Here is a 26,886-nt window from a genome sequence, read left to right as displayed (position 1 = left end):
TAAACAGGCACTGTATTCTTTGTGACTGGCAGGATGGTAGACTGAATTCATGGTAGTCTCACCTGTTTGAGAGTCTCCTGTTTGGTTTTGCTGAGCTCCTCATATTTTAGTTTCCACTGACTGAGTTCAGCTTCCAGCCTCTCAATGCTCTTACTAAGAGCAAGCTTGTCTCTGGGGAAGACACAAAGACATATTAGTGATTTTCAACGCTAAACCATATGGCTCTAGTCTCTGACTGGCCTATTACTCTGAGTTAGCAAATGTCTGCAGAGACATTTTTCAAATTTTACATTTCCACATTTCAAACAACAAAGAGACACTATCAAAAAATGTCATGAAATGTCAGGCACCCGCTTCTAACACATTACACCTCACCCAGTTTTGGGTCTGGTAATCAAAATGAATGGTGAACATACATGACCTAGTGCAGCCATGCATGAAAATGGATTTCTGAACTTCACAGTTTGATGAAGGGATATAGCAATAGTGACTGTATTCAGTAATGTATTCAGTTCAGCAGCAGTAGCTAGTTATTATCACCTCTCACAACCATTGCGTACCAGCCAAGTCGCGTATTTTACCCAGAAACCCTCTGGTTCTGGGGTATTTGACTTTCGGGTGAAATTTCAGAATGCACCTAAATTGCACTACCTTTACAGTTAAACTTAATTTGACCTTGTCTAAACTTTTGAATGCACATGTCCAGCTGTTCAGTGTTTCGGTACCTATTGTGTAACATGCGGTTTATGGATCATGTCTAATCCATAAATCAACCACGTAACGTTCTGGTTCAATGACATTTTGTATTTAAATAGTCCTCTCCATCATGCTATTCACGTTTTGACATCAAGTTGAGACACAGGCATTCTTTGTTGTGGTATGGCCACCACTGTTGATAGCTTTTGCTTCAATAAATTGTTTAAAATGAAGAAATTACTATTTCACGCTGCTACTTAAATGCCTTTCTTTGATGATATAATTTCACTAAACATTTTCCATAAATTTAATCTGAAACTCTACACCTCTTTGTCAGTAGTGTAGGTCACATTTTCATTTTCACTCATTTGGGTGCTTTTGGATGCACCATTAAGCAAATCCACATTTTGTCACCATAAATAAATAAATAATAATAATAAAAAAAACAAACAAACCACAAATGGTCTGCACTTATATGGTCTGCACAGCACAAGCTGTTTCAAACTGTAACACTGTATGTCCAGTCCCTCTTACTCTCTCTCTTTCAGCAGGACTTTCTGGGATTCATCCAGGCGAAGCTGCAGGGCATTGAGTTTACTGGAGTCTTCCTCTATTGTGTTCATGTCCTCCCACAACTGCCTGCTGCGTTCCTGTCTGGTCAGACCCGAGGATGAGCGGGAGATGGCCGGGTTAACACTACTGTTACCACCCCGACTGTCCCAGGCCTCCTGAGTATCAGCGCCTGCGGCTCCAGAATGAAGGACAGAGCCCAGTAGCTCCATATCCTGACAAAGCAAAAAAACACAGTGAGTGGAAGCAGAAAATTAGATCCCAGCGCTCAAAAAAAGTGAGATATTGACAAAAGACAATGATCCCATATAAAAAAGTGATATATATGGCATATTTCCAGCCCTGTAAAATTAATTCATTTTATCTATGTAAAGTTATATAGATAAACACAAAGATAAAGTTTTTCACTGCAGACTTTTTTTTAAATTTACAGTTCCTGCTGTGGATCAGCTGTGTGTGTCTCTTTGAGTGTCCCTCTGTCCCTCCTAGAAGTCTAATATAAGTCACTTTCCACCCTGAATTTTTATTCAGTTTGATGCAGATTAGCCGTGTCTCTCTCCTCCACTGAGCTGTCACTCTGCCTCTCCATTGTGCAGGCATGAGCAAGTTAAAATAAATAAATAAAATTTTTTTTTTGAAAAGTAAGAAAACAGCAATTTCTGTCAATATACAGTTACATTCTGTGAGTCAGTCTGTGAAGTTGAATGTGAGCTGCATGAGAAATCAGATTGCTCTTCTTCTGCACGTAGACGCAATTTTCCAGTAACCTGGTTTCTTAATGCAAGTGCATGTAAACCACAGTCAAAACCACTTATTCACCAATTCTCAGCCCAAAAATCCCATAATGTATCCCAGCATGGAGCAGAGCCCACGGTCAGTTTTAAAGGGAATTATAGACAGACAATATTTTGAGGACGCTACCAATCAGAGCTCATTTTGGATCAGATCACTTCTATCACCTCTGGACAAGGGCAGAGCTACGCACATTTATTCATAACAACCAAAACAGCATGTTACGTTTATAATGTTTTACTACTTAGTAACCTGTTTGAGTGACCATATTTGTATGTTTGTGTGTCAGCTTGGATGCTGGTGGCAGGAATGACCTAATGTTCTGCTTATCAGTGCTAGTTACTGAAGGAACACAACCTGATTGGACATTTCAGACATTGTTAAAATGTAATGAATAAATGCAGAGATCACCACCATCACCAAACAGTCCATTCTGTGCAACTGGAACAGTTGTGGAACAGTGTTCTACAGTATTGTAGTTACAAGTTGACCTTTAAACACAAGATCAGTCTGTCACAGCTAGATCTCCTTTTCAACACATTTGGACTGAGACTGATCTGGTCTCCTGGCTTAAGTCAAAGCTGTCAACACAATGCACTACAGAAATACGCAGAAAAGATTTAAATGGTAAATGTTCTGCACTTACATAGCGCTTTTCTACCTATTGACACTCAAAGCGCTTCACACTGCTTCTTATTCACCCATTCACACTCACAATCACACACACACACACACACTCACACACCGATGGGGGAGCTGCTATGCAGCTGGCCAACACTGTGACCGGAGGAGCCGGGGATTGAACCATTAACTGTGAGATTGGTGGACAACCGCTCTACCTTCCTGCGCCACAGTCGAGAAAAGGGGTCCAGAGAAAATGCAATCATTGGAGTTTATTTGCAGTTTCCAACACTTATCTGAATAATCTATTAGAAAACCTCCCTCTAACATTCCATAACTCCTTACAAAAACATCAGCTGGGATAAAGGCTTCCTTTCATTTTTAATCCAAGAAAACATAGTATCATTCTCCTTCTGACCAAGCCACATGTCTTATCTGTAATTATGTGAAGCTCCCTGATTTTGAAGGGGTTGTCAGAAATGTGGGCCTCATCTGTAACAATATTTCTTTCTTCTGTCTTAACATTTTCCACTCCACCTTGCATTCTTCCTATCCAAGGTCGCAAATCAAACAGCTTATTCCAGTGGATGAAATCAGGTTTCTGCCAACGTGCTGTCACACCAGAACCCTGAGACTCTTGGGTGGGTTCTCATGGCCAAACATTTTCACATCTCATTTTATTTAATGGTCTTAACAGATATTAAATTGGAAATGTAGACCTTTTCCTGTTGTCCTTATAGTAAATCTCTCTGATTTGGCACCCTAACAGTAAAAGTCCAAACGTTTTCCCACCCTATATCTTTCATTGCATTTGCCAGATGTAATATGGAAGGTCTCTGCGTCCCACAGGCTCCAAAGCACTGCATGTTTCTTTAACATTATCATCACACTGCATTTAGGAGTTCTTCAGAAACTGTTTCTACAGTTTAATATAATATAATAAAATCTAACATACTGTTTCCACTACATTTCTAAGCAAAGTTGCGTTACAATCACGTCACTTTACACATTTCATAATAAATCACCTTTTCCAATTTTTTTATTAAAACAAATCACTGAAAACACAGGCACAGTGTCAGTTTCTCCTTACATGGTCTCATCACGCATTTCTGCCTGTCTCTCAGACATCTCAGCCTGGATGAGAGAGAGACATCTTCAAGTCAACCTCTCCAAGACCGAAGTCCTTGTCTTCCCAGCCAGACCTTCGACACAACACAACATCAGCATCAACATTGGATCTACAGTGATTGTCCCCAATAAATCGGCCAAAAATCTGGGGGTCATCATCATCGACAACCAACTAAGCTTTAAGGACCACATCTTCTCAGTCTCTATGGCAGCAAATTTGCCCTCTACAACATCGGGAAGATCAGACCCTACATCACGGAATATACAACCCAACTCATTGTACAGATGCTGGTCATATATTGTCTTGATTACTGCAACGCTTTGTTACTATCCACAATCAAACCCTTGCAGATGATCCAAAATAAAGTAGCTCGCCTCATTTTTAATCAGCCAAAAAAGACCCATGTCACACCACTCTTTAGATCTCTACACTGGCTTCCTGTAGCTGCTCGCATCAGGTTCAAAGCTCTGTCTCTTGCTCAACTCACTCATTCAAGTCTACAATCCTTCTCGCCCGCTGCGGTCTGCCAACGAACGACGTCTGGTGGTCCCAGCACCGCACAGATGAAACCAAGCAAAACTTTTTAGCGCAATGATCCCACGATGGTGGAACAAGCTACCAAACTCTGCACGCTCAGCAGACTCTCTCCCAATATTCAAAAAACTGCTGAAAACAGAACTCTCACACATCTTCCTATGCACTTAAATCTATTTAAAAAAATAAAACTTTCCTGCTCTTTCTCGCACTTGCATCTCGGGAACTGTGAACACTTTTCTGATAGGACTTTGCTTTGATGTTTTCTCTTTGACTTAGATTTTTTTCTGCCTTGTACCTCACTTGTAAGTCGCTTTGGATAAAAGCATCTGATAAATGACTAAATGTAAATGTAAATGTTAAAAATAAAACTGAAAAAGTGTGAGATCTTCATTACCATTAATTACTTACTGACTCCCCTAAACACGAAGCAGCACTGGTGCACAGAAAAGCACAAAAAAAAAAAAGTCAAGTACTTTTACTTTGAATACTTAAGTAGAAATTTCAGCAGGTACTTATACTTTTACCTGAGTATATTATTGTATTTTTATTAGTACTTTTACTTAAGTCCAGTTTACTTAATCTACTACTGCATTATAGGCTGTGTGAGAAAAATTGTTTAAAATAATGCAGCACAATGCTCCTTTGTACTTTCAACTTGTGTAAAAGTTATTTTTTTAAATCAAGGGGATGCAAACTTTTTTTCCTAAAATATTTTTTGACAATAACATTTTATACACCCCTTGACTTCTGATAATGAAAGAACAATACACTTTTTCCCATTTCACATGAAGGGGATTCAAACTTTTATACCCAAACTGTAAGTAAAATGCATCATCTTTGGACCATAAATTTGTATCTGGATATGACCGAACCTACTGACAAATCAAAACTCCCATACACCTTGCCTGACTAAAAGAACAGAAAAACAATGAGACAACAGTCAGTCTTGCCTTTTTATTTCCATCATTTTTGTTCTTCTTCAGCTGCACATCATGACCAGATCTGTGGCGTCCGTGCTTCATTACTTTCTAGAAATGTGTCATGTGTCATTAACAGCACAACAATCTGCTAAACAGATTAACTGTGGCTGCCTTCATTACATCTGTGTTCTTAGCAAATAACATCCAAGTCCAAAGAGTTGGCACCTCTGACAGTAATTTGTGGCAAGCTTAATAAATATTCCTCATGGAATGCACTATAAGATCTCCCTGAAATGACCTCATATGCAGCAACTGTAGAGCTGAGGTCAATATGTTTAGGTTCAATATATTGGATCATATCTCAAAAGTGAGCCATGGAAAATCCAAACAAGGAGGTTATACCGGAATAGTCCAGAGGATAATTAAACTAAATGCAAAAACTACTTCCTAAAGTTTATTTCTGCTTCCTGAATTACTAATTAAATATTCTGGGCCATAGACAGACAAAAGAAAATCATTTCAGGACCAATATCTGTAATCAAAATGCAATCACTGTCATTTGAGAGCATACATTTAATATAGGCTTCTTAATTCCTAAAATAATATCCCCTGCTGTACTGTAAGTATGACAATGCTCAAAGCCACATTATCAGATCTGATACTCAGCACCCTAGATCCATGGGATTTTCTCTGTACAGAGACCAGTGGCAGTGTATTTGGACTTATCTCAACTTAGATTTAACTGGATAAGTTTAACTTTTGGGTGTGGTCAAATTTGGGTCCCTGTGGGGTCCACTACCTAGTTATCTGAACCAAAACAGTGTCAACTGTAGAGGGGTCCAAGATCCTAGAAATGTTACTATCAAATGTCATAAAAAGACAACACATACTCTATAATTTGAATATTATGACTAATATTATAACTATCCACTAATGCTAAAGGTAGGATTATTTACATAACTGTGGTGTAGGACTTTTCTGCACTCTTTGGGATGATCTATCACTGTTTAAAAAAATGCAATGGAGTCAAAGTACAAACTAGGCTGCATTCAGTTTCAGAAACATTTAACACACAACTGAGTGATTAAGTCACACCCATTTTAAAAAACATTATGTGTTTTGCTTGCATTACTAATTGCATTATTGATGTACAATCAAGGTCTGCAAAATGTAACACAAAGCTGTGATGCTCCTGCTGTCATTGCAGGTCAACCCCAACAGAGGGACCCCGTGTTTAACATGTCAGTAACGTCACACACATTATACTGTGCAACATGTGGAAGCAGTCAATGTGTGTCAGAACCTGAACAACAGAGGGAGACAGGAAATGAGGCGGTAAGTGTGTGAGTAACAGTTAGATCATCTTCGCTGCCACCACCGACACACACGTAATGTTGGAATGCTACCACCTACATGTGTAATCCTAAGTTAGCACACAAGTATTTATGTGCATTTCCACAGAAATCCTACCTGAGGAACACAAAGGCCCAAGTGGGACTGGTGACAATACTGACCTTTACTGTCATTTTAATTAAGAAGTTGTATATGTGTGTGTTTGGTGAGATGGTATAGACCTGCCAAGAAGCACCACTGTTGTAAACACACACAAGCAGCCCAGTAAGATCAACAGTAAGACAAAAAACACAGGAGGTCAAAGCAGTGTTATCAGATGGAACTGTTTGTGTGCTGACTTCCAGCTCTTGTAGAGCATATCTGATGGCCAGGTTACTGAGGCAATGGTACAGTTTTCCATGAGTTTGCAGCCACAATCTGTGGGTAATCAGTGCCGGATTTACTAAAACAGTAGCTCACTAAGTTTACATGTTTACATGGCTGAGAGGGAGGCAGTGGTTGGTGGTTGCTCCCACCTAACAATAAAAATGTTGTGGCTTCTATTTAGCTAGTTAATTACTGCTTTACTGTGTAAACATGCATATTGCATGTTCTCACTCCTATTTTCCTTCAGTCCAAAATATGATGCATATGACTGCAGAAATCACCAGTTAATGAACAGTGCTGTATGTTTCATTGCCACTATTGTGGCAGAGAATTACAGTTCAACGTGTTTTATCCAAAAAAGCATTGGCTAAAAGGATTAAGAAAGTCATTAGCACCTTTCAGACATGCACTGGAACCCTGAGTTTATCCAGATATCCTTACTGCGGGGGGAGTACAGCCCCTGACAGGGGCGACTGTGGCGCAGGAAGGTAGAGCGGTTGTCCACCAATCTCACAGTTGTTTGTTCAATCCCCGGCTCCCCTGGTCACATGTTGAAGTGTCCTTGAGCAAGACACTGAACCCCAACTTAGTTGCTCCCGGTGAGTGTTGGCCAGCTGCATAGCAGCTCCCCCATCGGTGTATGAGTGTGTGTGATTGTGAGTGAATGGGTGAATAAGAAGCAGTGTAAAGCGCTTTGAGTGCCAATAGGTAGAAAAGCGCTATATAAGTGCAGAACATTTACCATTTACCATTACCCCCAGGCTGTATTCTATGAGAGAATGCAAACATCCCAGTCAGTTGTTCTGGACATTCTACGGATTTAACCCAGTCAGCTCCCTAGTACAAAATCCGGAATGTGAATAGATTACGTAATCCATCCATCCATTGCCGGTATCCGCTTATTCTGTTTAGGGTTGCTGGGGAGCTGGATCCTATCCCAGCTGTCATGGGGTGAGAGGCGAGGTACACCCTGGATAGGCTGCCAGTCTTTCTCAGGGCCAACGCAGAGAGACATAGGGAAAGAAAACTATTCACACCTACGGACAATTTAGAGTCACCAATTAACCTAACATGCATGTCTTTAGACTGTGGGAGGAAACCCGAGTATCTGGAGGAAGCCCACACAAGCACTGGGAGAACATGCAAACTCCACACAGAAAGGCGACTTAGTGCAGGATGCAAACCCACAACCTTCTAGCTGTGAGGTGCCAGGGCTAACCACTTCACCACCGTCCCATACAACAGGTAATTATTCGGAGAATTTATCACAGGTCTATTATGTCTTATATTATGGAACAAATACACTTAACCGTTGGCACACACTGAAATTGTAAGACAAATTCAGGGAACAGCATGAGACGTTGATCTTAAATGCACTGTAAAGAAAACACTGCAATTTTTGCATCCTACTTTTTGTGTCATGCCCTGCTAACTACACACCCTACCCAAGCACCATCCCTCACCCTGATTAACAAGTGAAAACTGGTCTCACAAGGACACAAGTATGAAAGAGCAACTTCAGATAATGTCTGGAACTGATTATCCAAATATACTTCAGAGTTCATATGTGAAAGAGACTAGTGTCTGCATGTAGCCAGAAAGACAATTATACAGAGGATCACACTTCTGCCTGTCAACAGTGTTGCACTGAATGTATGGAGAGTGAAAGTCTGTTAAAATAGGGTTTTTTTAGGGTTCCCCAAAGCGCAAGGCGACACGTGACCTCTCTCCCTAGCAGAAGTCAGGCCCTTGCCAGTGATTGTTTGTAATTCAACGATGTCACCAAATGAGTTTGTAATTCATAAAGCACAACAGAGCTTTGTTGTATTGGATATAGCCAGCTGTCACTGGGTAGACAAAGTAATCGTACATTGTTTTTTTTAGATGCAGGGCAAAAGCATAAAAAGAGAAATCTCCATGTAGCAAGTACAGCCTCATATAGTCAGTGTCACACAGCACATACTGTGTAGTTAATAGCTGCCTACACCATTTATTGCTCACTCAGATATTGTCTTCTCCCCTCCAGGAGAAACATATTAACACATTTAAAACAGTAAAGTATTTGTCTGTGGGCTCTGTATTTCCAGTTGAACTAAATTGTTTCTTTATCACACTATTTTTCTTTGAGCCACTATTTTATAGAAACTATATTTTATGTGAATTCACACCTTTATGCAGTAAATAACCTAGATTGCTGAAATCACACTGTATACTTTACTTATTTAAATTTAAATAAATGTATCACTATAAATTAGTTTTATCAATTTGAAGTTATTAAAGTATACATTTGACCTTTAATCAGTAAATGTATATTATTTATATAAGGTATATTCTATAAATGTATTTATTAAGATATAAGCCTCCGGACAAAAGAAAGAAAACTGGTCCCCGAATCTTATCTTCAAAACAATCTTATTGGTAGGTAAGAGCTTCCACCTACAAACAAAGGGCTTTACTCTTCTTGTTATTCACCAATTCACACTCACGATCACACACAATAAGGGAGCTGCTATGCGGCTGGCCTAGACTTACCAGGAGCAACTAAGTTGGGGTTCAGTGTCTTGCTTAAGGACACTTCAACCGATCAGTGGATGATCGCTCTATCTCCTGAGACACAGTTGCCCCACTAACTGTCCACATTACAATGTGATGGAAGTAGTACTACAGCATCACTGATTCCTCAGGGATAAGGAAGTACAAATGTCTGTGTGTGTCTGTATTGTCCTATTTTAGAGACCATCTATCTCTTACACACACAGACACACACACACACACACACACACACACACACACTGAGTGATCTAGCTGGCCTCCATTCTCTGAGGTTCAGGTTACACTGAGCATGTAACAGCAGAGGACATGAGCTCACTGATATCAAGGAGACAGTCACTCTATGTCTAGACCAGTACCTTCACAGAACCACACACAGCATATATCTAAAGCAATAACAGTTTCCATCATCTATGATTGTGTGCTCAAACCAGCTGATCTAATAAATAATTTATTCTAATCAACGTGTACACTGACGAACCTTTTGTTGATCAATCTTTTGTCTCTCCAAGTCTACATCTCTTACTGGTTCTGGCTCCGGAGACCCTGGTGGTCCCTCCTCCAGCTTGGCAACAGTGTGAACCTGAGATGAGGAGGAGGATGCAGGGGAGGAAGGAGGGATGGATGGAGAAGAGGAGGAGCTGGCACCGCAGTGATGTGGCGTGGAGGAAGAGTGAGAGGTGGCAGGCGATGGAGCGGTGGGGCCACCGCGCAGGAGCAGTGCCTCTTGCCGAAGCATCTCATTCTCTGAGGCGAGCTCCTGCCGCTCCCGCCGAACACTGGTCAGCTCCTTGGTGAGGGTGTCCAGCCGCTGCCTCAGCTGACGAACCTCATCACGAGCTCTGTTTCGCTCTGCACGAACCTGGGACACATATATATTGCTGATTGATAAAAGCCAAACTAAACAGGCCCAGTCTCACTGATTACTATTATGTTATTTAGATTAGAAAAGGCTCATTGCTTTCCTCAATCAGCTGGATATTTGTCATCGATAAGAGAAAATAGCATTTACTGGGGTCCTCTCTTAATCCACATAATCCTCATTTGGTGCACTGGTGATTATTTACAGCAGAACAGTGTCAGTGGGACTGGGTTAAAATAAAAAACAGTATGTGTTCATTCAAATAAAGGATGCACAAACCTCCACTTATAATGCAGCATGACTCCACTTCCCACTATGGCCTCAATAATAGAAAGGTAATAATTTTACTGTTTAAGAGTTACAAGTTGAAAACTGACAAATTATAAACTTGTAAAAGCAGAATTCATGGAAAAGCTGCTGTATTACATGGCATTAAATTGTACACGTGCCTCTAGTGATGTGGCCAGTAAGTGTATATTATATTAAGCACAATTATTCCAAGTAATCTCGGAAATAAACAAACATGTACAAACCAATATCATGCACAAGAAAAACAACCGTGGAGATGTTCATTTGTAAAATGAATGCTCTATTTCTTCCATATATTTTGTTACTGTTCATTTTGTTTAATGGTAATTGTTACTCTTACTGTTTGTTGCTAATTGCTGTTCATAGACTGATAAATTTCAAGTCACTGTCATTCTTGCTTTCACCTGGGCATTAACCTTTGTTTGCATTTTTCACATAAAGTCTTCTTGAAACATGATCTGTAAATTTCAAATTCATTCGGTAAATTCATGCTGTGACTTCAACCTGCAAACATAAAATTCCCTCTAGAGCTAAATTTGGCATGGTTATGTCCATGAGTGGGTGACCTTTGACCTATGAAGTTATTAAATGTTCATTTTAAGCTGAAATTCAGGTGTTTTTTTTTTTTTGTCCTTTAGGTTTATCCAGTGAGTTCAGTGTCGCCACAGCAGATCATTCTCCGCATGTTGATTTGGCACAGTTTTTACGCCCTTCCTGAAGCAACCCTCCCCAATTTCTGCCGGGCTTGGACCGGGACCGGGATTGGAATGGTCTGTTAGGGGTTCAGTGTCCTGCCCAGAGACACTTTGACATATAGCCAGGGCCAGGGATCGAACCACTGACCCTGTGGTCAATTAAAAACATAAATAAGTTCTTCACATTGTACCTTTAATCCATTTAATAAACTGTGTGTGCAATGTGACACAAATTATGACACTGTGCAAATGAGAAGGAAACAATAAGGGTATGTTTGAGTGAAATCTCTGAGTATTTGTATAGTAATCCATGTTCTGTGTTTTTTTTTGCTGGCTTCAGTAACCAGGAGCTCACCTTGCTCCACTTCTCTCTCCAGTTGGCGGTGCAGTCTGACCACCACCTCATTGTCTTTTCCATCTGGGCCGCTCTGGCTCGAGCTTCCTCCAGCTCCCTGAGTCTCAGCTCCTCCCTGCTCTCCCAGTCGGCGCCAGCTCCTTCACTCATGGCCCCCAGGGATCCAAGCCCAAGGCCTCCAAGCCCGGGTGACAGCAACAATGGGGGACTGGAACTAGGGGTTCCTCCTGTGGGGCTCGGGGTGTGGGTTAGGCTGTCTGGGGAGCGGATCTCCCTGTCAGACCCCAAACCCAAACTGCACAGTAAGCCACCTCCGGCTGACTTACCACCTTCAGACAGGTGGGGGCTCGGAGTGTGGTTCATGATGAACTTGGTGTTGTGGATAAGGATGCAGAGGGGGACAAAGGGGGTGGGGGGTTGTAAGCTGGAAGATTCAGGAAAGCATTATCTTCTCCTGTCACCAATCAACCTGGAATCAGACAGAAAAGGGAGGAATGTAAGCAGCTTTTAAAAGACACGTGTACCTCATGTTTGTTGCAAGTCAGCCCTATTTAAGACTTAAACTCTTCAAGGTCCATCAAAAAAAAAAATAATAATAAAAAATGAAAATCATCCCACTTTAGAACATCAGTCGACAGAAATCACTGACAGACACACTGCACCACAATTGGAGAGGAAAAGCTTTTCTCTCCAAATCAAATAAATCCAAAGAGAGACTGGGCAGCTGGTGCATAGGACTGAGACTAAAACCACTTAAGACTGTTTGACAGGAAGCAGCACAGTACTGAACAAAAATATAATGACCACAAGGGAAAAAAAGACTGGAGAGATGGATTTAAAAGTAAAACACACACATAGGCACATACATACACAGTACCGATGGTATGTACAGATATGTGTATGGATTCTTCCTTGACAAGTAAGTATGACTTTTCCAACCAGCCAGGCTCACTAGAAAAGGAAATATATGTATTAGGTTTACAGCAGATACGCTTCCATGTTCACACTCATCTCTGCCCCTCTCTTCAAGCCAAAAAACTGTTGCAATATTCAATAAAAAACAATATCAATATTCATAGATCATCATAGCACTTTCAGTGACACATAATGTGTATCCAATATCACAGATTTCAGACACAGTCTCTGTTCAATCAAATGTACAATATCACCCCTGGAATTAGACATCATCATCATCATCATCATCATCATTATTGTGCCTGTGGACATCACATAACAGCAGCACTGGTGTGGCTTATTGTTATTACCTTATTCTGTCTAAATACTTTTGGTCAGCAAACAAGTAATCTTCACATATATGCTGTGCTTAGCAGAATGCTATCGTACTGTGTTATACAGTTTTTTTCTTGAAGAGAGAAAACAAGGCATTTTAAGGCATCTCTGCTTCTTATGTTAAAATTAATCTTTAATAATAAGTGATGAGGCAGCTTAAGTATATAGATGCTGAGGCAAACTTCAGACACGAATTGAGAATGGCTGATCTCTGATTGTGGAATTAGGTGTTTTTTACACATAAGGTGCAAACACATAGAAGCAGCCATGACAAATACAAATAAAAACTGCATCCTGATCCAACGTTACAAATACTGAGAGTAGATAACATTACACTCCCTGATAAATAACCCATGATGACATTTTATTTCAATTTGACTTTAATTTTTCTTTATCATTTATCATAGCTACTACTTTTTAAGACACTCTGTGTCATTAAGTGCTCCATATTGTAACTAATACTTTAAAGGCCTGCTCAGGTAGCTGAGCTGCTAACAAGACCAAGAACATTGATAATGTTTTAGTGCTTAATGTCAGTTTTGTTTTTCACAGAACCTAAACCGTATGTCTTTATGTATGTTATAAATCAAAATGTGTAAAGCAGACTTTTGGTACGACAGTCACTAGCTCTTATTAACCTGGAGCCTTGACATGAAATACATTTGAAGCACATCATCCTCTCTTCTATCACTTCCTTTTTTCCCTCAGATAGCTCTGCAATTTTTTCTCCTTTGTTGAGAATCAATGTCTAAAAAGACATAATGTTATATTTTTGTGTGTTACTTTGTAATAGATATGCAATAGATACATGTTAATTCACATTCAGCTAGACTTTAATATTATATTCATTGATGAGCAGAATCATACACAAACACTGTTCATTCACATATTACTTTTTTGCTTTCTAATTCTCTCTAGTGTTCCTATTATCTTTTGTAATATATGTAGTTTGAATGTTTTGTTATTCTATGGTGCAGCCTAATAAGATACATTTGAATCAATTTCCCTTCAGGCATCTGTGGGGAAACTTTGATCTTATCTTCACTGTCAGTGGCAGGTTTGGACTGGGAAATCCTGGATGAAAAATACCAGCTCTAGCTGTGGTGAAGTTGGCCTCAACTTCTCTGGGCCAAGAAAAATTCTACTTCTTCCTGTCTCCTCCCCCTGCTGCCTCCTCACCTCTCCCCTCCCCAGAGGAAGTTCCAGAGCTCCTCTGGAACTGTGGGAACAGCTTTGGTGGGGAATGTTATTGAAAATGTAACTGAAAGTATATGCATCAAAATATACTGTTTGCAGTGTGCTCATAGAGCAAAACCCCAAGCGATTCTGAAAAGAGGGTTGTTATAAAATCTGGTTTAGTAGAGGCCTTTTAACAATGAGCTTTGTGTAATTAAACCATTGGTAATAATTTACAGTCAGTGAACAACAATAAGTTCTCACACCCTATCAAATGTTTTACTTTAGGTGTCTAGTGCTTTTAACAATAATGAATTTTTCATAAATTTTGGGTTTTCTATCCATCCATTATCTGTAAGCTCTTATTCTGTTTGGGGTCACAGGGGGGCTAGCGCCTATTCCAGCTGTCATTCTGCGAGAGGCGGGGTCCACTGTGAACAGGTCTGAGGTCTATTTTTCGGCCAACACAGAGAGACATACAGAAACGCTCACATTCCCACTTACAGGCAATTTAGAGTCACCAATTACATTACATCACATTACGTATGCATGTCTTTGGACTGTGGCAGGAAACCAGAGTACCAGGAGAAAAGCCACACAATTACAGGGGAAATCATGCAAACTCCTAACTGAAAGACTACATCTGACCGGGGACTCAAACAGGGGACCTTTTAGCTGTAAGGCAGCAGCACTAACCAATCCATCACTGTGCTGCCCATGGTTTTCTAATACTAAGTTAAATCAAATGAAAGGCAGGCTCTCCAACAAGAAAATAAAAATCAGCAATCAGACATCCACTCACTGTGAAGCCTTTACCTTTTCAGAGCTGGTCTTTTGTTAGTTGATCAACAACAAAAAACAAGAACACACATTTATTAAAAGGAAGTCACACAGATGGTTTACTCAAGTGCATTAAAATAAAACGCCTATACGCTGTGTTGTGTAAGTGTGTGTATAGCTGACATGACTGACCATTTGCATATCTATGTAGGAATGTGTAAAGCAGTGTCATTCTCAGTTTACCTGTATTAACTTGCTTTGAAATCCCGTCTTTTCACCACCCTAGTACAAATGTTTTAGGTGTGTGTGTCTGTGTGTGTGTGTGTGTGTGTGTGTCTACACTTGTCACTGCACACCCAAATGAAAAAAATCTGGATCTTATTTAATTCCAACACACTAGAGATTGGTCTCTATATTCTGCAGCGACTCCATCTCCACCTCTGTCTGTCTCTCTGGGTGGAGTTTTCATGTTCTCCCCATGCTTGGGTGGGTTTCCTCCAGGTACTTCAGTTTCCACCCACAGTCCAAAGAAATGCATGTTAGGTCATTTGGTAAATGTAAAATTGCCCGTGAGTGTAAATGGTTGTCTGTCTGTGTGTGTTGGCTCCGAGATAGACCAGCGACCTGCATAGTGTGGACCCTGCCTCTCACCCAATAACAGCTGGGATAAGCCCCCGTGACCCAAATAGGATAAGTGGTTACAGATAATAGATGGATGGTGGTGTGGTTCAAGTACACATAGCAGAGGAAATCAGATTTCTCTTAGGGATGTCTCAATACCACTTTTTTCCAGATTGAGAACAGACACTAAGGTAAACAGAGCAACCTTTGCTGAAAAGAACAAAAGAAAAAAAGATTAACAAGGCACAAATTTGGGGTGAGATTGTAGACGGAGAGTTGCAGACAACAAAAACTGTAGTCTACAGAGGAATATGTGCTTTACAATGTTGCTTTATAGTCACTCATATACACACACATGCACACACAGACTGTCTGTGTGTGTGGACTTTAGTAACCAGGTTACAGTGTTCTTTTTCTCTGTACAGCTGATTTTTTAACTGTCATGTACAAAGAAAAGCTGTTTTCTGAAACTGAGAAAAGTGATTAGGGAAACCGGGTTTCGCCAGGTAGATTTATGTCGGAAAATGCAAGTTCTTTGCCATGTATATGCTTCACCAGGTTTCTAGAGATAAGAGAAGACTTAATTGATGCAACAATGACATTCCACAACGGGGAAATAATAATAATTCTACGATTAAAACACACAGCTGAGTGAAACTAGAGATTGTTAACGTGCTACCTCGTTTCTAAAACAAAGTCTGCCAAAAGTCCCACAGGAAACTTGACTACCACAAAGTGCATAGTAGAAGTCAAAATAAGTTACTTTCAGTCCCCGTATATATATTTTTTTGATTAAGACAGTTCCCATTGTGGATCAGCTGCGTGTCTCTCCCCTGGCTTTTACTCTGCTGCCACACAAACACACAAAAAGAAAATAAAAGTCAGAAAGCTTTTTCTGTCACTAGATAGTTAAAATCTGTGAGCAAATCTTCCAGAATAACTCTGAGTTGAAGGAGAAATTAAGTTACTCTGCTGCTGCATGGATACACAGTTTTCCAGTAACAAGGTTTCCTAAGTGCATGTAAAAAGCGAAAAAAAAAATGATCTGAGTGTCTGAGTACACCAGTTAATTAAGTGCATGTAAACACAGACAATGATGACAGCACCCAAAGCAGCTTGGGGTTCAGTATCTTGCCCAAAGACATGTTGACATGTAGTTAGAAGGAAACATTGTCTTCACAAAGACACTGTGTACTGTGGTTGATTTTGATTTTGATAACATTACATTAAATCAAATTCACCGTAATCAAAGAGGTCCAAACCAAGTCCAACAGAATCTTCTACAAATTCCTCTGTTGGATATGGAGGTTTATTCTGATGAATAAAAGGAGTATTACGGTTGTACCTGCAGTAACCTTTATGCTAATTACACTATGCTTAAATATAGAGAAATATTATAGCATTTTATACACTGGCTCCCTGTTTGCTCTTGCCACCTACTCCACTCTTAAGTCCAGTCAGTACAGTGACTGATGACTTTGGCTATAGTTGGCTTATTGTCTGATTATATTATATAATTTATTAACATTTGTTTTTGTTTTTTTTTGTTTCTAAGAAAACTTCAGGCATTCATGCATTTTAGGCAACTAAAATCCCACTAAACTGATTGGGACTGGTTATAATATAGAAATGAGACAAACCTGTGCATTTTAATTGACTAAAATTATCACCCAGACAATGCTGAAGTCTTGTTAATGCATCAAACTTTATTTATTTTTTATTTTTTATCTTTTCAAATTGTCACTTTTACTTTTTTCAATTTTTAAACTTTACAAGACTAGAAGGTAAATTCATGCAGTAGTTTCAGCATTAGAGCTGAACGAGGTGTCTCATTTCAAAGATACTTTCACTCTTTCATTCTTACCTTGATACCCTCACTTAAGTTATTCAGCTAGAGATAAATTGTTATTTCTATTTTACAACTTTTTTTCCTATATTTCACCATCTTTCTTTCCCTTAATTCTTGCCTTTTTCTGCTTTCTTCCCAGAACCTCCAAATGAACCCCACCCTGTCATCACACACTAGGCCCATAAAATGCACAAGCAAACTATGGGGTAATAAAGTCTTTGACAGAACATCTGTCCTCACTGACCATATGTTAATGTTCAAACTTCTATGTTCAAAGTGTCATTTATTCATCATTACAAACATGTAATAAGAGTCTGTGTTGGAAATCAGTGACCTACCCCTACAACTTGAACCACATTTTTTTAATCATTTTGAAATGACTAACGATCGTAGCAAATACAAAAACACACACCATAGGTGACAAAGGGGTTGTGCTCTCACACAGTTAACTGATGTGAAATGAACATAAAGACATTCAGTACGTTGCTACAAAGGATTTCCCCTAGTACTCGCCAAAAGTTCTGTGTGTGCACAGCCACATGTGCATGTTGAAGTGAGTCAGCTTGTGTGCTTATTTCTGTAAATGAGAAACAGCTCTGGATAGCATCTGCACTATGTGGCTGCAGGGTTCAGCCACATAGTAAAGGAAACAAGAATCACACTGGTATCTGGATTTTGGGTTTCATTAACATGTTGGGTGCTGTGAAACACTCCATTTGTTATCTCACCTATTTCTTTATTTACCACTAGAAGAATGTGTCATGGTGTGTACAAATACTGTAGAAAAGCCCTTCACTTCCAAATGGCTGCTACAAGGCAAACATGGCTCACTGCCACTGATCATTTCATGCAGATGTTAAATAATGTCTCTCCTCTTTTTTCTCCTCTCTTATCATTAGGTCTAAATGTTGGCGTGTCACATCAGTGCAGATGATACAAGGAACAGAGAACGAATCTGTCTGTAAAATTCACAGTATGCAGGTCTAGAGAAACAGACTGAGAGCTAAAGTGGTCGTAATGTAATGTGTAAGGAGAAGCACACAGCCAGGCTTTGTGGTTTCACTCTCTGTGTGGCCTCAGACTGAAACATCTCAACAAATACTGGATGCATTGCTATTGGATTTGATATAGGCAATGATGGTCTCCACTCCCACTGAATGAATTCCAACTACTTTTGTGATAGCACCAAACAACTGTTCTCCAGTAAATGCCTACACGTTTGTGGTTGTGTTGTCTTCATTGTGTTGAGAGTCTTTACTGTTTCCCTGCTTCTGTTCTTTAGCATAGGGCCCAGGGATATTGGTATTTTTAGGCTGGTATTTCAGAATTATGAGGCATGAATATTAACTAATGCACCCTGAAGTCAGACTAACACCCAGCCTGATCTCAGAATCCCGGATGGCTCTGGGTCCTTTACTGCTTAATAGCACTTACGTCTTCGTAGTGTCTCATTAAAATGGTTGGAAAGTTTAGACTAACTTCTAAAGTACAAGCTACAGTTTGTATGTGCAAGTTCAAAGGCATTGCTGTAAACTGGTACTGCTAACAAAGGCTAACCTGGCTAAAGCAAACCCCACTTCCCCCAATTCTTAGTTTACCAACATAGCATCCTGTAATTCAGGTGCTGTGTTACTCCCAGGTCTGACGTGTGAATTCGGAGGCAAATGAAATGCAGCTTATCTTAGCTAGTCTCCAACTCTCTTTACCCCTCACCTTGCACCGCAACTGGCTGTTCTGTGACTTGGCATAAACTCTGATACTTTACCCCTCATCTATGTGGTTTATTGTTGTATTGATCATGTGGCTGCTGTGGCTTCCTTTTGGTACATGACATTTCCCCAATTCATGCATATACCACTGTTGATCTGTTCACGCTTACTGATAACATTTTTGCCATATAATATAAAACTAGATGCACTGAGTCCCTGCATTGTTTTGAGCCAATCAAGTAAAAAAGTGTTGTGACAAAGATAAACAGCATCTTTTTTTGTAAAGCCAATCTTTGTCAGTGTCAGTTTCATAAAGTACTGTTATTGAAGCAGTTACAGCAGACACCAAAATACAGTTACAGTGATCTGACATGAACAGTGTTCTACAGTATTGTAGTTACAAGTTGACCTTTAAACACAAGATCAGTCTGTCACAGCTAGATCTCCTTTTCAACACATTTGGACTGAGACTGATCTGGTCTCCTGGCTTAAGTCAAAGCTGTCAACACAATGCACTACAGAAATACGCAGAACAGATTTAAGACACCATCCTATAAATATTCATTAACCGTTATTCACACAAAAACATACAGTTGGCTTTGTTAGCTAACTCAGTAAAAAATACATACATTAACAAATCAACAAAGATACTTAATACAATATTAATCTATTTCTTGTATCAGTCTAAACCTCACAAAAGAATAAAACTGGAATTTTTCTGGTAATTTGCAGAAAAAAAATTACTTCTACATGCCTTCCCGTTATATGGCTGACTGTACAATTCTCCAACCCTAATTTAAGTCTAGTCATTTCAGCATCAAACCTCTTCCCTTACCAAGTTACAGAGTTGTTGAAGCTGAGCCAGTGGGAGATTTCCAAACATCAAAGCAGAGCTGGAAATTCCTTCCCCACCACAACTAAAATAAAAGCTTTTCACATAAAGAAATCTAACTGTGTAGGCCTATAAAAAGTTTGTATATGAAATGCCTCATCAAGTAGAATTATTTTAATTACTTGTAAAATAAAAAAAATCAGAGATTCAGTATCTGAGCTGTAGCATTGTTATGAAATATAACTGGCAGGTTAAGAGCATGTCTCACTTTCTTAGCTCGCTACAAAACACCTAAAAATGTCCCAGTTCTTATGAGATTATGCAAAAAACCTCAATGTCTTAACTTTAGAAAATCCTCGAGCAGTGAGTGGTAATTAACAAAAATTTATCACCCCTAACATTAAAGTTAACAGGTCAGTTTTGAACAGCAGACTTTTCCATTGTTGGAAAAGAAAAATACAGAAAATGTAGTTTGGTCTCTAAAACGGGGAGCATTGCATTGTCGGATTGTTTGCAAAAAGTAGTGTAGATGCCATGTACAGTACTTTGAGTGTTACATACTTTGTTTACACTCTATTGGATCTAGTGGATATAATGGGCGACTGTGGCGCAGGAAGGTAGAGCGGTTGTCCACCAATCTCACAGTTGCTGGTTCAATCCCCGGCTCCTCCGGTCACATGTCGAAGTGTCCTTGAGCAAGACACTGAACCCCAACTTAGCTGCTCCCGGTGAGTGTTGGCCAGCTGCATAGCAGCTCCCCCATCGGTGTATGAGTGTGTGTTTGATTGTGAGTGTGAATGGGTGAATAAGAAGCAGTGTAAAGTGCTTTGAGTGCCAATAGGTAGAAAAGCGCTATATAAGTGCAGAACATTTACCATTTACCATTTACCATATTTACACACTCAACATTTGGACATTAATAAAAAAAGGCAAACACACAAAATGGTTATACATGTGACCATCTACTGCATTTACCTTGTTTAAGCCTGGTGCAAAAAACAAAAAATAACCACACACCTTTACACACATCCACATAAGAAACATAGGATAGAAATCAAAGTTGACTTTGTCAAGTTGAAATTGACAAAGTTGAGTTGATTCATTTTATGCCTCTGCTTAGCATAGAGCACCCTGTTGACATCTCTTTACCAGTCAAATGACTCACCCAGGTGTCCACTGATGGAAAAGAAAATGTGATTCCCAGATCAGGAAACCTCTTTCCATTAGAGACCACTTTCCTTTTTCTACACCTCAACTTCAAGACCCTTTACCCACTGTGTGATACTGTATATCCCACCCTTTAATAGAACAATTAACGGATAATCAATATTAGTCACTTCACCTATTATTGGTTATAATGTAAGCGCTGTAGTCACATAACATAACAATTAATCCTGTTTCACTACATATGAACTGAAGGAAAGTGTTAGGACAATTCAGCCTCGGACACTGTCCAGAGTGACTTAAGCTGTGGAAAAATGTGTAAAATAAAAAAAAGAAAAAAAAAAGAAAAAGGTTTGATCACTTGACTACAACAACAGTTCAGCGAAACGTCATCGCCTATTTGCTCGCTTTTACTCCTCCCGACGATTCAGGACAGAGCTGAAGTTACTGCTTTAGCTTCCATGTACCTCTGGACAGCAAATATAAGACACTGATATTTTGCTTTTTATTCTGAGATTTTGTTTGTGCATTAGGTTATTAGAGCCCAGACAAAAACTGTGATAGGTGTGTAATTTACTTTGCTTCTGTAATGAGGTCTGACCTTACAGAGAGGTCACACAAAAGTCTGGAAATTTACCAAGAAGCTTCCCCTTGTCTGAAACTGTAATCTCTGCTCCACAGCACAGTAAGCATTGTGGATGTTATTACAAAGCTACACAGGAACTCACCAACGAGGTCCTTATTTAAAAAGTTAATTACAGTGAGACTAATACTTTTTTTTCACTTTCCTCAAGAGGAACCTCCGATCTTAAGGTATTTATTTCGAAAGTGTTTTAGGCACTTTGATTGTCTTAAAGGCTCAAATAATGGCATTATTCTCACTAATGAAGCACAAATAATGATATTGTTTTTCATTTTACTGTCCAGTCTGCAGCCTTTTGTTATGCACGTGTGCTGTTGGACAAAGGTGATTAGAAACCTGGTTACACCTACACATGAAAGAGAAATCAGTGTCCTCTGGGAGACACTAGTGAAACAGCACTCTTTTTGGGTACTGAATCCTCCTTAAAAGCAGACACACTGATCTCGTCTTTGTGTTGTGCATGCTAGGGAATGGAAATACATCACACGTCACTGCATCACTATATCAATGAGTTTGTGAGATGACACTTTTATCACCTTAGGATTTCTACCTGTCTTATCGTGGATGGTATGATGTGGCGTGCACTTAATAATAGGAAAAATTTGAAAACACTTTACCCAATAAAGTGGAAGACAGCTAAATAAGTGTAGTCCATTTAAAAAGAAAAGAAATAAAAATAAATACATTTGTGAATATAATTGGTATTTTACTGCATTTTATAGAGCTCTTTTTTTGTCCTTTTGGCCTATGCTGTGAGCCAACTAGTAGAAATATTAATATCATGTAATTTAAGAACGTTTTTTTTGATTATTTATATTCCCTTTAACGTAATGAGTGTTTTTTTGATGTTGAGAAAATCTTGTTAACTACTTGTTAATGTTAACCATGCCACTACTATACTATGGGGCATTTTAATTCAAAACTCTTTAGGAACGTGTTCAGGCAAATTATTTCTCCGCTGTTTACCTGCTGTTTTTAAAGTAACTGTTAAATAGCTCCACCAATTCTAGGAAAATATGAAGCAGACAGTTGCCTTCTGTTGGTTCGTTTCAATTAGTCCAGAATTTCTGAATCCTGACAAGACAGTGTTGTACATTATCAAAGCCCTGGTTGTCATGAAAGTCTGCTCTTTACACAAATCTCCCACAGGAAACAGAATGCTCCGTGAAAACATACTGTATTACTTTACTGTACCTGCATAACAAATGAATTTAGAATTAAATGACGAAGCAAGTACAACTATAACGTTTTACTTAAATTGGCAAAGATGCTGACTAAAAGAGCAATTATGCAGATGTCTACTAGGTATGATTTTGACAAGACTTACCCTCATAGTTAAGTGTGTTAGTTAACTGAATGTCTGAAAAGTTTCATTTCAGTATATTAAGAGTTTAGGTTGAGTCAAGTCAACTGCCATCATGTGGAACCTTAATAGTCAATTTTTCAAGTGTGAAATTCAACACAAGCACATAAAAAGATATTGGTTTTAATTGTTTATTAGTAGTTTCTCTCGTAATTAGTTGCAACTCCTGTCAGCACAGCACACAAGTAATGGTAACCATATCGAGCGAGCCCATAAAAGTGAAAATGTGGATATATCCAGACAGAGTAGCAGTTGGTTTAGCCAGGTAGCACTGTCAAGCCATAAAGCTATCAATCACATGATATTTACCCAGTCAATACCCACAACTACTGCAAACCGCAAAGTCTGCTTTGCAGCAGGCAAAAAGCTTTCTGAATATTGAGATTACTAGAAAATCAGCTTTTCGCAATCTTATTAACTATATAAGACTCAAATCAATTAGCCTACTTTCAAAACATTGAGTCTGGACCATTTAATGACCACCCACACTATGTCTAACATCAGCATCCACTGTCTGTATACACAGTTACTACATCGCTCACACATCTGTGCCAAAAATATCAAAGAAGAGAACTTCAAATCCCACTGGGCCCCAGGTGTTACTGCAGCAAGAGGCTCCACTTCAGCAAATTATAAAGTACATTCCTAATCCACGACAAACCATTGACCAATGTGTGAAAATGTGGCCATTTTCATCAGATCCTTGTAGTTTTACTGTAAAGGTGTTGATGTCTGTGAAAACAGGTAACAGCTGTTTTAAACACTAATGAAATTGGTGAATTTCAGGTATGAGGATGAAAACATTTTATGAAACCTGTACTGCCCCTGCTTTATGTGGAAGAGCATATTTCCAATTCCCACCACTACTGAGGTGTAGCAACACAGGACACTAATAACTATAAATATTACACTATGTTTCATATTACTGATTCTAATAAATGATTTATGACAAAAACAGGGGACAAATTCCAGCAGTTTTAAAGCTACAATATGCAACTTAAGACTCAACATAGAGCCACTCTGCCCCAACTGCACATCTTCCTCTCTGCTCTGCTTTACTCTTCTACTGTCTGTGGTGCTCAACCACGATTTTACCCAGTACCATATAATGATAAATAAGGGGCTGCAACGATAAACAGCAGAAATTGATAGAATTCTCTGATTAGAGGAATGAGCCCCACTAAAAAGCTCTTAGAAAGTAATATGGCTGCAGCCTCAGGTGAGGCTGACAATACAACAACAATAACAATAATATTTATTTGGGAGCATATTATCTCTTAAATTATTATTACAAAAGTAAAGCTAAATGTAAGCTCTGCTTTCCAACTCTGTCTGAGCACCAGAAATAAAGAAAAAAGTTAGAAGAGGAAAATATTTAATAAATATTTTGTTTTAAGCAAAACACCCGAAATGCTGCTGATTAATTTTCTGCTGAGTAATGAACTGCTGGTATTGCCTAAAACGTATTTTAGTCAGGTACAGGAAGAGACCAGATTATTCAGGCGTACTATTGCTGCTTCAGTATTAAAAGCAACATTCATACAACATCTTGTTTTATCTTTTGCTATTATAACCTTCATGATGTTAGGGTAGTGGAGCATGTTCAGCGCCCTTCAGCTGTTGAGTAAGTAGAGCTAAAAAAGGTTCAGGTCTGCAGGGCACAACAGCTTCAAAGCTTCGCCCGGTTGAAAAGCCTGAGAGAGTTTTGCATAATGTGTACAGTTATGCAAACAGACACTCATCCTATTCTTCATCAGTACTGAAAGAGCTAAGATGAGGCAGATGATGAAATTTCATGACTGAAATGGAAAAAAGGTACAAATAAAAACCGAAATGAGATAAGATAAAACTTCACATCCCTAATATTAACTGCCGAAATTGCTAGGGCTTACTGGAAAGTCCGTCATTTCCATTCAATTCTCCTTATGCCTTTATCAGGCAAGGAACCATATAACTTCCACATCACCCCCACAACTCAAACTGCTTCATAAAGTACCATGAGGCAGGACTGAACTGGAATTGACCATGACAGCTGATCAGAGTGGTCTTGTTTAAAAGCAGGTTTCTAACATGATTACATTTATAGATTACTAAGGTTTGTATTTACAAGTTGTATTTTTGAAAGTGCACTTATTTTTTTTACAATGTTTACATAAGGTTTGAAATTACGAATTGCAGTTGGTTTTGCACTTTATCATGTGCTTGATATTTTGACACAGTCAATGTCATAGGTTCCGTAAGATAAATGTCTACATTTGGAAATAAATATTCCTTCATCTTTATGTGTGTATTTTGTGCAGTAATTGATCCAAATATTATTAAATTTTTTTTACCCTAGGTGGGGAAGGAACCATATATGGTAAATTCTCTGACTTTGATTTCCCACACAAATCTGAAACGTTTTAAAACAAAAAAAAAGAAAAAAAGTCCTCTCATATCCACCAATAACACTCTAGAAATAAAATGTAAAGTTTAGTATTTCAATGAGTACGTATAATGGGGTTAATCAAGAGCTTTCAAAACCGAATCAGATTCAGGAGAATCATGGGAGGAGAAACAGGAAGAGGCAACTGAGAGAGACTTCTAAACACAAACGATTTCCAAATGAGTGTATGTTTGATCGTATTACATTTTTAAAATGCCTGTCTTGTAGGCATTGTGGTCTGCCGTGCCTGTACTATTATATGGGAAACACTGAACTTGGCATTGCCATTTGAGTAGAAGTGCTTTAATGTGTTTTCCCATAACAGTGTACGTATGACGTCATGACATCTAAGTCATTTTGAATTTTTTCTACTGCTTAAAGTGCGTACTAAAGACAAACATATTTATTTGTCTTGCTCTTAAAATATTACATTTTTTGTCTCTTGTTTGACTCACTTTGACTCATTATTTTAGGCGTCTGCACAGCCTGGTGCTTTTGGCAGAACTTTGCTCACTTCAATAAGCAATACATGCCTTAAGATATAGGATATAAACATTACTGAATTATGTTAACAGTAAATGAGACATGCTACAGCTGATCTCTGTCCATCATTCTTGATGGACGATGCTCTGCAAAAACAAAGGATTTCAACATTTGCTGGTGACTGGGAAACTAAGTGTTACACATTTTATTGTAGACACCATGGATAATATTTGCCTACATATGAGAGGAAGTGATAACCAAGAAGCCAGGATCAAGGCCCTCATGAACAGATGTACAGATGCACTGTTCTGACAAAAATGGGTAGTAATGGAATTGACCTGGTTGAAGCTGGGGTTAAACTACAGTGCACAGTGATAATTTCTTAGTCATAATGGAGCTCAGAAATTGGCCAGTTTGGAATAAAGTAATACACTGTGCTATTGTCAATTCACATTTTAGATTTGTTCCTATAATTGTCTTGTATTGTATTGTTGCATTTATATGTAAAGGTCACGCCTGTACTATTGCAGGGGAACCACTGAGTGTGTTTAACAACCTTATTAAATACTAAAACACACAGTGTATAACTCACAAAATCAACAGCAGGAATGTTTGCATGTTCATGACTGGTCAATACTTTGCCGAATAAAGTCATGTTGAAGAAAAAGTTGAACCAACTCTAAATAACTGGGGACTTTTCACGGCTTAACAAAAAGCACAAGCTCATTATAAATCTAATAATGGGGATATTATTGCAGTCATTACATGTATCCCATTGCAGCTTGTTTTCAAAATT

The 26,886-nt window shown here is 38.9% G+C and overlaps 1 protein-coding gene across 1 annotated transcript in view; it reads right to left on the bottom strand.

Moving 5' to 3' along the window:
* Positions 1–26,886, bottom strand: part of ccdc102a (coiled-coil domain containing 102A) — a 72,038-nt gene that overhangs the window by 27,117 nt on the left and 18,035 nt on the right. The window contains exons 2-5 of the mRNA XM_067494406.1: positions 11,756–12,224; positions 10,016–10,396; positions 1,231–1,481; positions 63–171 (exon numbers count right to left, since the gene is read on the bottom strand). Of these exons, the coding sequence (XP_067350507.1) occupies positions 63–171; positions 1,231–1,481; positions 10,016–10,396; positions 11,756–12,118 (1,104 nt within the window). The 5' untranslated portion in view covers positions 12,119–12,224. The remainder of the gene's footprint in view (positions 1–62; positions 172–1,230; positions 1,482–10,015; positions 10,397–11,755; positions 12,225–26,886) is intronic.

This window comes from Channa argus, chromosome 2, assembly GCF_033026475.1.
Source record: "Channa argus isolate prfri chromosome 2, Channa argus male v1.0, whole genome shotgun sequence".
Lineage (NCBI taxonomy): Eukaryota > Metazoa > Chordata > Actinopteri > Anabantiformes > Channidae > Channa > Channa argus.
The sequence above is the reverse complement of the archived record's forward strand: the minus strand, read 5'-3'. Positions and strand labels throughout refer to the sequence as shown.